The following is a 12,991-nucleotide window of genomic DNA, read 5'->3' as shown; positions in this document are numbered from 1 at the left end:
TAAATATTTCACCCCGTTTTCCAATTTCAGACGTTTTTTAAATATTGCTCGATATAACTATCTTAAAGTCTCCTCTTCCTGTGTAGAACAAATATTTCAAAAGTGATATAGGGCCGTCGTTCCCCGGGGTCTTAGTGGGGCGGGTCCGGTCGGAAAGCAATGCCTTGTATGTATGTATAAGGCAATGATATATATATAAAGTTCAAAATTTTAATAAAATTAAAATAATGGATACAATAAATATAATATAGTGAATCTTTTCTTCCTTTTATATATATATTTTTAATTTTAATTCTATGCATACAAATGAAACAATGTATTCCATCCTATCCAGTGAAGACTAGAACAGCACCGGATATAATGTTTGAGTTGGAAACAGAAAGAAAAAAAAACAGCAAAGAAACCTCTGCAAACTAAGTTCAAAGCTTTAATTTTTAATTTCTTCATTTTGGACAAAACAATGAAAGAACGAACAGCATATGTTATTCCATTAAATTTAAAGCTCTTTAGAAAATTTTAATAGTTCCTTGTGTTCATGAAATAATTCTAACTTAGGTTTGCAAGTCTACCTTAAAAAATACCTTACCTAACAAATTTCTAAGAATATATTTAAAAATGAGCAATAAAATTAAGTTAGTCATCCCAATTAAATCTCATTTTGTTGTTTCCTATCTCCTATTCTCTTCATTGAAGATCCATTATGAATGATATTACTGTCTGGAAATATTAAAAATTAATCCTCATTTACGATAAATTTGCTGAACTCGAACTCTTGAAACGATTTATCTTTGACCTTTTATTAGTTATCTATATTGGACGCCTACACACTGTTATATTTATACATACTGTTTATGATCTTTATGGCATTGTACATTTTTACATATTGTGTACATATAGTCCTTATTTTTTTAATAGCTAATCTTAGGGAAATTTAGTACCAGAATCAAATTATGTATCATCTAATTTTGTTTAATTTAAAGTGATTAGTAGGAACACAATATTTAAAATAAAATAATGTTTTAATCAGCTTCGCTGAAAACATCGAGATGACTTTTGAATATGATATTTAAAACATCGGAACTAATGAACTCCATTTGCTTGTTTAGTATCTAGATAATACATGAAGTTTGTATATTATACATTCAATAAGCCGATAACAATTACAAGCATGGTATCGCAAACGTTATATTATTCAACACACAATGGCCAATTCAAACAGATCAAGATTCGTTCGTTGCTATCCAAGCTTTATAAGTATTCAAATATATATTAAAACTATGGAAAATACATCTTATAGGAGAAACTAAAGTAAGTACAAATAAAACAAATCCTCGGATTGTTTTGTGTACCAATACTAGCTCAATAGAAAATATAAAAATTAAATAAATTCCATAAATTTTATAATATAATAAAAATCAACTGAATCAGAATCATTTTCATTCATTTACTTGTTAATTTATTGTAATATTTATTACATATTTTAGTTATAATCATTAATTTACTTAATACTATTTATTCGATTTTTATTTTCTTAATTGTTTTCGTATTCCAATAGATTGTACTTCGATTTCATGAAACATCATTCATCTTCCATAGTATTTTAAAATTTCTGGGTTTCTCACCTAACCTAAAAATTTATGAAGAAAAAGGGATGTATGAGTATACAGTTTCTCTTGTTCTTGGACAAATTTTTCTAGGAAAGGTAAAGGTACCTTCTTTATAAGTCACATACCCGATCTCTCCCAATTTGACTCGGTATATCGGTAACAAAACAACGGTCCTGCATGATATTTTTAGAAGATAATGTATTTCTTTCACTAGATTATTATCTGAAAAGGGGTTGTTCAGACATTAGAAGGCGCTTAGAATGTAACAGATAATCGGAATTGTTTTTTCAATGGCTGAAATTCCATGTTTTTTTTTGGCTTTTTTATGATGCCTGTCAGTTGGCTTTAGATGCAGAGCATGAGACATAAAATTAAATATTTGGAAAGTGCTTTTTTTTAATTATTGCTTAAGTATCTTTTTTGGTAAGAAAATATTTTTTAAAAAATTAATGAAAAGTAAAGCCGTCCCTTCCTGAATTCAAATGAGAACTTTTGTAACTCTAGAAATAAGAAAGGATGAAGTAATTTTTATAAGTCCATGCACATTTTGTTTTCTCGTACAAAAAAACATGACCATATTAAAAAACAAAAATGAATTCTTCAATTTAAACACAGGTACTTACTCAGTTTGTCAGGTTTTTCAACTCAAAAGTTACAAGCCCATTTTATTCTGAAGAAGCTACACAGTAAAAAAGTTTTTTAATAACACGTAAAGCAATTAAATATTAACAGTGTCATAAAAACATTTCTTCGTGACCAAATTAAAGTTCCCGACTTTTTTCTTTTTTTTTTTTTTTTCATTTTTACAAACATATATTTCATTTCTTTTTATTACCTCCGGATAGTAAAGCGCATGGCCTTTCATTAAAAGTAAGAATTTTATACTTCCTTCTTCCTTTTCTAACGAGAATGCTTATTGCTACTTTCTTTGTAGAGTGTTAAAGCCCTTAGATCTGGGTGCGTCTAGGTCCTCAAGGATTGATAAATAAAAAATATTGTGTGTGTGTGTGTTTTCATTTGAGAGAGGGGAGAGAGAGAGATAGATAGATAGATAGATAGATAGATAGATAGATAGAGAGAGAGAGAGAGAGACATATGATATCTTTCGAACCTACTTGACAATTCAGTATTGTTAATATTGTTAACCATCTTCCCAAGTACATACAGATTAAGAATGGTTATTGAAAATATGTAATAAATAAACAAATTATAGCGAGTAGGAGTAGATTAGTCGACGTACGATATGTCACAATCTCACAAGAGGAGATCATAACACAGAAAAGTCAATCCTTCCCGGGCGGACCCGCCCCACCAAGACCTCCAGGGATTCCCGGTCCTGTATCACTTTTGATATATTCGCTTGAAACGGGAAAAGGAGACTAAAGATCGTTTAATCTAGCAATATTTAAAAAACACCTGAAATTGTAAAACGCCGTGTAGTACTACAATATAAATTCCATAGTTCGGGTAATAGATCATTTGTTGTTGTTGTTGTTGTCTGGAGCTTTAGGGCATAAAACCCTGAGGTCATCAACGCCCATTTTTCGCGATTTATAATTCTATTTCATTTATATTTATAATTCTATTTCAATTTATTTTTCTCTTTAAATAATAACGAAAAAAAATTACTTCTTTTGGAATTTTTTAGTACGTATAACAAATTTTCTGGTTTAAATCTTATTCACAAGGCCATTCCTTTTTAGGAAAACCAAAACCATTTCATAACTCCTTAGCCATCCTTTATTGTTACAAAATACTGTGTTTTTCATAAGACTCTTCAAATTTATATGCCCTGAAGAATCCTTATAAAGTATGATGCTCAGTATAAATACTGAACGTGAGTGAGAGATATTAAAAAGAACATAACTATAATAAATAAATTTTTAATTAATCAATAAGAGTAAATATCCACACATTTTGTCATTAATACAATTATTATATTGTTCATTAAGCTTTTTCAAAAAGTATTTACATTATAATAACTTTTGAAATTCAGATTGTTTTCAAATTAGTAATATTTTAAAAATATTGTCGGAAGATAGTCCGGGGTCGAGGTCCAAAAATGTACAATAATAGCAGGAAACTTATTTATTATTTAGTTTTGATCACTTATTTATTAATTTCAAGTTAATAATTGATCACTTATTTATTAATTAAGTTTTTCTTCTATTTTCGTAACTTCCTTGACCACGACCCCGGACTATCTTTTACAATTAATTTAGGGTATTTATGATCTTTAGTTTAACATGCTAAAGTATGTTAAATGAAGAACCATGTTAAAACGATATAACATATTACATGATTGAGAGCGTGTTACTAGGTCTGTTAAATGGATAATGACGTCATGCAACACACCTGGGCCCTGTTTCATAATAAAGTACTAACTAATACTATTAGTCTTGTCAATATAACGTAATACAATTACACTGACTTGTACAATAGTAACTTGTACTTCATTACTTTTTAACTCCTGTAATACACTAATCGTCCTCCCTATTATGAAAAAAAATATATTAGTGTAATTAACAAATTGTTTCTATACTAGTATTTGGAACTAATACTATTAGCTTTCATTATGAAACAGGGCCCAGATAAGCTCAACATCGTCGTGTTAGGTTACTTTCATGTAGTTTGTGCTTTGATTGTCTTGGTATTGTTTTATACTTTTTTAAACAAGATAATCAGTAGTAGAATATTCATATTTCTACTTTTCACTTAATTTAGGCATGTTGTAATTAAATATTATCTATATCCAAACTTAAAAGTAAACAATAACAAGTTTTGGAAGGAAAGATTACTAAACAAATATCTAAAAAAATCCGCTTGGAGCTCTCATGCATTTAACATTTAACATGACTTTAAATAGGAATGCTCATAATCCTATATTTATAACATTTAACATGGTAAAACATTTTACATTTAACACAGTATCATGAATACCCCTATTATATACGGTCAACTGATAATCTTCCATATTTTAAAATATCTTCATAATTTTTTTTTTTTTTTTAAAGTGAAATCTACCACTCTTAAGAACTTAAAAGTTTTAAAAATGTCAATTTTTTCGAATCTTCGAAAGGTAAATTTGGTTTATTTTATTTCTTCAGTATTCTCCCATGATTTTTATCATATCATCGTACAGAAGTGGTTTTACGTCTCTGGCCCACATGAAGTCTAAGTGGTTGAAGGAATAAAAGGGCACTAGTCTAGAATTGCCGTTTTGGATTTTCGATTTCAACTTCATTATGTCCTGAAAAGAAGTAATTTATAATAATATGTTGTTTTTTTGGTCCCTATTATTAGGAATCATTCTTTTTAATATTCTGAGTTTACTGTACAATTATAATTTTGTATATATAAGGTTTCAATTCACTTGATTATTAATTTTGACTGTTATGAAAACTTGATTGTATTATTTCATTATTATTATAAAAAAATTAGGTGGTGAGTAATATCATAAAAATAATATTTACAGTACAAATAAGTTTCATACACAAGCATACTTATCAATTCACTATAGACATAATGTATCTTTATTATGCCCAAATGTAATAGATGAGTAAGCTTGCTAATGCAACCAATTATAGTTATTTAAATGGCAAACCATTATGATCTAACTATATAATTAAAGAAAATTAATTATCATGCTCACTTCTACATCAGATAGCCAGTCATTACGTGCATAGTGAAGCGTAACTGGCGTTGAAATCTTGCTTAACTCGTAATCTGGTGGATCAAGTTGGTGGTATTTTTCTAAATTTCCAATCATACCATAATCGAACTGTCGAAATTTATTTCCTGTTAAAAAAAAAATCAATTATTTGCTTTATCTAATATAATAATAATAATAAAGAATGAAGGATCTTAGGTCCAGTACTAAGTAAGAAAATACCATCAATGGTTACGTGATATGTATTTATTCATTAACAATGATCAATATTATTAAGGTTTTTTGCCATGTTCCTATACCTGCCCAAGGTGGGATACCTTTCAAGAGACATTTCACAGGGGCAGCTGTGTTTGTATACTACGTTAGTCTCTTGTACCATTTTTCACACCTGGTTAATGGGTAGCACAGGTCGAAGGGCAGAAGCCATTGAGAGGTAAAGATCGATATACCGTATGATCGGCAGTGGATTCCCACCCCCTCTCAGGACCTAGGAGAGACGCTCCGGGCGTTGTAACTTATACCCAATGTGAAATAGGATTCCAAAAAGGCGACACCCTTTTTTGGAACAAGTGGGGGAGAAGTAAGACGAATACTGTAAACGAAGGAAGGGAAGCAGTAGAGGTTTCAAGATAAAATGTAAATATGTGTATATATAATTTTTCCTAGGTTAAGTAATATATAATTGTAATTGTTAAAAAAAAAAAAAATAAATAGGAGGTTAGAAAAGGTACAGAAGTAATAAGACCGAAGGGACAGCAAGATGCATTTTGACGAGACGAAGTTCTAAGAAGGGCCTATGAGAAGTGGAACGCCATCCTTACGACAACACGACACCAATGTCAACATCTATTCTGAAACACGAAGTTAATCTCCCAACCCCAAAAAAGGGTCATGTACCCATTGTCTGAAGAATAGTTGTACACCAAAGAGTCGATTCACGGCTAATATAAAAAAATAAATTATCTGTCACTGATGAACTCGAACCCACACCTGGGATTTAGTAGTTCTGTACCTCACCTATTGAACTACTTCCTTTACAGTTATCATAAGAGTCATTTATGGTTTCCATATTCAGGATATTTTATTTATCTAGTTACAGTTTGGTACCGTATACAAAATTGGTCAGTGGTTTTTTATTTGGCTTTAGATGATTTTTAATCCTTTTGCAGGTTATATGAATGATCCAGTATATAGTGTTATTTTCGATATAGGTTTCCCACCAGAGAAAGTGGTAATAACAGAAGGAAAAAAAAATACCAAAGGAAATCTAAACCATCGATAAGTGATAGTTCTAAATCATTGATTTAGATAATTAATAAATTTCAACAATCGATAAGTATAGATTTTTTTTAGTATTAAAACTAAAATATATGGTTTAAAAAAAGACTTGAATAATTTAATAAATATTATTATTAAATAAAAAAAAAATATCTAAAGACTAATATTTTCAATCCCTGCCAAAAGTGATAAATTGTTTAAAACGCGGGTTAAAAATATTATAATTAATGTTTAATCAATTTAAAAGGCAAATATAATTTATGAAAATTTCTGAGTAATAGTGTATAATTTAACTTAATAGTATTAAAGAATATAAAAGATAAAAAGAAACAAATAAATTATAACGTTAAATAAATTTTCATTACTGATAAATGGTTTGATTGTTTTAATAATATCTAGCTAGATACGCATTGTAATTATAAAATATAATTTTTTTTTTTTTTTACAATAATTAAATACACATGAGATAAATTAGAATGGTTACTACCTCCCGCTATCTGAGAAAAGTGATCTAGCTGCTTTATCGAAGTTCTTGCCGGAGTGTAGTCCCAGATAATCGGAATCAAAGTCTAAAACAAATTATATATTTTTTTAAATATCATATCTCATTTAAGAAATTAAAAAACAAAAAAATGGGATCTTACTAACCACGTTCATTTGTTCGGATTCATGGCCGGCAGTTATGAAGAGAACATTGGCGCATATTTTCTCAATGAATCCATTACCATTGCACATAATCCTCTCGAACATATGAATGTACCAATGATCGGCCAAGAACTCGTGTAAATTAATAAGTTTCGCTACTTCCTACAGCCGACGAAATTGTTACATATAAGTACAAACTCTAATATTTTATATTAATAAAAAAATAATCAAAACTATTTGTAAAATACTATCCGAAGAATCAAACACAAAGCCTTAAGTCTCTGAAATACCGACTGTCACAGTGGGTAGGGGTTCCAAAGGAACCTTACTAGTCCAACCGTGAAGAGTAGTGAAAATAAAATAAATGAATAGCCGAATTTTGTTATTGTTGTATTTTAAATAATTGAGCATAATAAACTGTAAAACAAAATATTCAGAAGTATAAACAAGAAAAATAAAAAAAGGAACTTAACCCAATTTAAAACAATTACGAAAATTAAATTAAGTTTAACAAAAGAGAAAAAAAGAAAAACTGTCTTTATATCACAGTGAGTGATTGATAGGGCGAAAATATAGGTTTGTAGCAATATGAAAAAGACAATATTAATGGCACCGAAAATTGTACTTTCCCGTTTTATATTAGTTTTTGACAGTTATAATCAACAATTTTTTTTTTAAAAAGTGTACCAAATATGCGGATCACGATACTTTCCTCACTATATCTAAATTTTTTCTTTTTGCTTTTCTTTGTTATCGCCTCATTTTATTTTTTGAAACTTTTTTTTTTCCAAACCTCTTATTTTTTACATGGTTACAGAATACATAATAATATAATGCAATACAGTTTTTTTTTTTTGTTTTTTTTTACAACCCCTCACGACAGCCGAGCGTTCTAAACCATAGACCTCTGGCACATATATCAATTTTTGAAACTTTTTTTTTATTTTCAAATCCTCTTTATTTATATATAATTACAATTACAAATATATAATATAATACATAGTATATATACAGATTACATACTGACTACAATTTTTTTTTTTTCAATTTTTGAAACTTTAATTTTCTGCATAGTTTTAGAGCTTACATTATTATTGTTATGTCGGGTAGGGGTTCAGAAGGAACCTTTTCTAGTCAAACCGTAAATGGTAATTAAATTAAAAGAAATGCACAGTCGATATTATATTTTGAAACATTTCAAAAAACTAACAAACTAGAAAAAAAAGAGAGAGAGATAACCAAACTTATTACTATTCCAAAAATTACCTTTCTCTTATGGAGGATGAGTCAATACCAAACGTTGGTTGGTGGCTAAAAGTGAATAAGATGACGGAGATGGGCAGACTGCTGGCTACTAAGCCTGCTTCCAGAGATAAGTACGTCTGAGCCAGTACATAGACAGAACTGTGTCCCTAACATACATTTGTACATATACATAATTATAAAATGTAAATACAGTAACTACTATGATTAAACCGTAGTTTAACCTTAGTCCTGCCTTCACTAGGTTCCCTTCCGTTCATTGTGAAAGCAAGAAAAGGCCTAATTTTTAAATGTTAGATCTCAGCTCGCATATATTTCATGATAATAAGTTTGTAAAGCGACTCTATAGGGAAAAATGGCACAGTCAAAATATCTCAACGATCTATTTGTGCCTTCTCCAAGATGTAAGTTGTTTAATAGAACAAATTTAAAAGTAATCAATAATTTTGTATGAAATTTTATTGTAGGTAGGTAGTAACACAAGTCACAATTAATGTCATAAAAAAATCTCCTACGACAATTAAAAGTACTGTAATTTATCTTTAATTGATCCGCTTCTTCAATTTTTCTTCATAGAAAAAGATATCAATCCTGGATTATAAAAACACTGACCAAATACATAATAAATAAATACATAATCAAATGTAATACATAATCTCAAGATAGTGTAATTTATATTATATATGATTAAATTATTATGATATATTTATCAGATCTAGTATTTGAGAGATTTAAGGCTTTTTGCTTATATTTTTTCTCCTTATTACTTCTAAAAAGGGATTTTATTATAAATAATAATCCATACATGCAATTCATTGAGTAGATACGCCATTGCAAGAACTGTTCCTTTCGTACGATCGAAGAAGACCACAGGTGCTAGGGCTGACATGTGTGCGACCTTATCGTTGTACTCTGGCCTCATCGAGGTGAGGACGAAGAAGATGGTAGTGCCCTGGGAATGACCGATGTAATGGAGCTTCTTGTGTCCAGTCAGGCCAAGAATGTGGTCTATGCAAGCCGCCAAGTCGTAATACCCAAGTTCGTGAATGCTATGTGACCAATTAATCCAGCAGATCATTATAAACAATGTTAAACAAGAACTTTACCTTAATTTAAATAAGTGGACAGATAAATTGACGGACATAGGTTTAGATGAAATTAACAAAACAAAACTAGAAGAAAAACAAAAATACGGATGGATTAGAAGAAGAACGAAATACTAACACTCTAATGAGAAAAGTTTAAAAAAATCACACTAAATACATTAAATGAAATTTTACAGAAGATATTCAATATACTTATTCCATTAGTAATGTCTCATTAATTGGCCATCAAGATAGCAACGACATTTTTCATTATTAGTATTCTTTACATAGTAAATATTCATGGAATCATCAGCGAAAAATTGGATTAAGCTTTTGGATTTTGTGTTTTTTTAAAAGGTTGAGAATAATTGAACAGAGTTAATAATAAAAACAAACACCTAAAATCCCAGTACTTCGCTGCGTCGGGTTCATTATCGGCGTTGAGATATCGGTGTTTCCTGCTGTAAGTTTTTCCTCTGCTGTTGGGCATCCATACGTCATATCCACTATCAGCCAAAATGAACCCTGAAATGAAACAATTAGTGTATATACAATTGAATATTCCAAAAGAATCTATAAGTTAAAAAGTAACAAAAATTTATTTCCCATTTTAAAATATTACCGAGGCCTTTGTCAGGCTCTGATACGACCCAACATGCTGAATTGCAGAGGAGACCATGCTGCAGTAAAACCGGTCGGCCAACTCGTCCAGAACTGTTCTTGCCATGAGGAATTCTATGTATTGTCAGGATGTACCCATCTTCAGTCTCGACCTCATGTTCTTCGAAAGGGTAGCCATGCTTGATCACCAAAGGGGCCTATGTAAAACCAGCCAAAGAGATTTTATAAATGACGAATGTTCATTAATCTATCGAGTTACTCCTTAGTTATTCCAGGTACCAATTTAAGAGATGAGGTGCTCTAAAATCAGATGTCTCAGCATGCGCATTATTCAATTAGGATAATTCAACAGGACAGGAGGTGAATTGACAGGACCCCATAGGATTAGCGCATTTAGTGGACATGTGCCATAATTCCACGCAGGATGGAAACACCACTCCGTACAGTATTCCCTTAGCGAACTGCGTGTAGGACAGTTCCATTGATAGAACTCCAATCACATTTCTAGAGGAGAATATCTCGAGGCCATTTTCTTTTCAGACATCTAGGAGGATTATTAAGTAATGAAGGAGAAGCCAGGCTAGAAACAAATGGGTTTGGGTGGTTGGGAAGTTTATTATGAAAGGATTGGTATCTGGTTCTTGCCAACTCGGCAACATAAAGGATGGATGACTTGATTTGTCACAAAGTAAATGAAAATTATAATTAGTAATGGAAGAAAATAGTTGACCACATTGTAGATTGTAGGAAATCTGGATATCAAAAAATTAGAAGAAAAATATTTATTGTTAACCAACGTTTCGCCGCAATTTGCAGGACTTCGTGAGGGCTGTGAGGCTGAAACAAAGATGATAACTGACAACAGGTGGAAACGTTGGACAACAATAAATAGTTTTCTTCTACTTTTTTTGATCTGTAGAACAGATTCGTTATCTTGGACTACACCTTGACAAACGACTAACCTGGAATCCTCACACAAGACTGAAAAGACAGGAAACTGCACGCAGATTCCGACTATTACAGCAGTTACTGGACAAACGGTCTAAACTTCCAACTCATTACAAAAGACTGATCTACATGACAATAATAAGGCCCATCTGGACATACGGAGTTGAGCTTTGGGGCTTCACTTAACCTTCGAATTCGTCTCGTATCCAATTCTTACAATCCTAAATCCTAATTAAAATCCTCAATGCTCCTTATTTTGTTACTAATAAAACCATCCATAAAGACCTAAATGTTCGTTATGTAACCGATCTAGCCCGAACTCGATATCATTCCTTCCATTATAAACTCCCTAACCACCCAAACCCACTAGTTTCTAATCTTGCTTCTCTCCAATCTTCCGAGGCGTCTGAAAAGAAGATGGCCTCGTGACGTTATATTGTAAAATGTTTTTAGAGTTCTACTACTGGGTAGTTTCTCTACATGCTGTATCATTTCATTATCATTATGTCATTATGATCAAGTTTACTTGTATTTTTTATACAGTTGTAAATATCAATAAATAAATAAATTTAAAAAAAAAACTTTTTTGATACCATTATTGACCGCCACCCGGACTATCTTTCCGCAATTTAATAATGTTTTGATATATGATTGATATTATTTGATATAATAATACGTTATAATTAAAGCTATTATTTTATTATATTGTCTTTAATGATGGCTGGGTCAGCCAAAACGTTGGACGTCTAATATGTTTTAATTAAGAAGGTTGAGGCATTTAGATATAATATAAGGTATTTATAATATGGGGTATTTAAGATAAAATATATACATAATATTTGGTAATTCGCTCTGGGAAATTTTCGATCCGCATTAATTAATTAATCATTAATCATTAATTGTAGTAGTGACGGGCATTACAAGTAAGAGTTTTAGAAGATTTTTGATATTTGTGATCGATAACTTTGATTATTATTTCGGATTGAAACAGCCTTTAAATTTGTTCTGATATAGCCTTAGTCTCATGAACAGTTCTTTTAATGTGCACAATCTAGCATGATAGACAAAAATATTCCAATTCAAGGGCGAACGGCGATCATTTGTGAATCCCTGATGCTAGCTAGTAGTTAATTTATCTTTATAGTTAAGATTGACATAAGCAATAATTGTTTGCTTATAATTATTAGGATTTTATTCGATCATAAAATCGGTAGAAGAGAGTTTGAATTAGAAAGATAACACTGTGCTGATTATTTATAATTTATCTTGCTACTGTATTTGTTATTGGTAGAATAGTCGATTAAGTATTTTTTTAAATCTGTTTGTGATTATATATTTATATAATACAGATCTACTTATCAGTACTAATCGAAAAAATGTTTTTAAAAAAATAATTTAACTAAAGCTATCACTTACGACAGGCTTCTTCAACAACTCCCCCCTTACTGACACGTACAGCACACACAGAATCAACTGCCTCATAACTGGTAAATGAGTTACTGATAGTTCTGTGTAACATGGTGATATATTATCTACTAGGTCTATCTAGAGGTCACCGAGAATCATTTGTCCAAGTCGAAGTATGTGGTCTTTGCAATCAACATTATATCTAGAATGCAACAACGTAAACAAAAATTATCATTAACTGATTTTTGTTTTTCATTAAAGTAATTTGAATTTTTTATTCATTAATTTTATCGTTTTATGTCCCTGATAGAGAATTTTTGAATAGACTATTGATATTATAAACCTGTATAATATGAACGTACTTGTGGGTTAAGGGTTAACGTTGATCTTTTAGTGCTGGTCTATTTCCGTGATTCCTGTGGATTTTTTTTTTCTGTAAAATTTTATTTTATTTTTGAGTGTGTATA

The 12,991-nt window shown here is 30.5% G+C and overlaps 1 protein-coding gene across 3 annotated transcripts in view; it reads right to left on the bottom strand.

Moving 5' to 3' along the window:
* Window positions 1–3,474: 3,474 nt before the first annotated feature.
* Window positions 3,475–12,991, bottom strand: part of LOC106689175 (lipase 3) — a 15,115-nt gene continuing 5,598 nt past the window's right edge. Inside the window, exons 1-8 of one of the 3 annotated variants that reach the window (XM_024359988.2) lie at window positions 12,534–12,627; window positions 10,171–10,366; window positions 9,947–10,073; window positions 9,269–9,512; window positions 7,204–7,362; window positions 7,043–7,124; window positions 5,260–5,405; window positions 3,475–4,857 (exon numbers count right to left, since the gene is read on the bottom strand). In XM_024359988.2, coding sequence (XP_024215756.1) covers window positions 4,711–4,857; window positions 5,260–5,405; window positions 7,043–7,124; window positions 7,204–7,362; window positions 9,269–9,512; window positions 9,947–10,073; window positions 10,171–10,366; window positions 12,534–12,599 — 1,167 coding nt within the window. In that variant the 5' untranslated portion in view covers window positions 12,600–12,627 and the 3' untranslated portion in view covers window positions 3,475–4,710. Of the gene's footprint in view, window positions 4,858–5,259; window positions 5,406–7,042; window positions 7,125–7,203; window positions 7,363–9,268; window positions 9,513–9,946; window positions 10,074–10,170; window positions 10,367–12,533; window positions 12,925–12,991 lie in introns of those variants that run through there. The other 2 variants (XM_067046686.1, XM_024359989.2) reach the window with 2 other exon arrangements.

Source organism: Halyomorpha halys, unplaced genomic scaffold (genome assembly GCF_000696795.3).
Source record: "Halyomorpha halys isolate HHAL.00 unplaced genomic scaffold, Hhal_1.1 Scaffold1289.1, whole genome shotgun sequence".
Lineage (NCBI taxonomy): Eukaryota > Metazoa > Arthropoda > Insecta > Hemiptera > Pentatomidae > Halyomorpha > Halyomorpha halys.
This window is presented reverse-complemented; position numbering and strand designations above follow the sequence as displayed.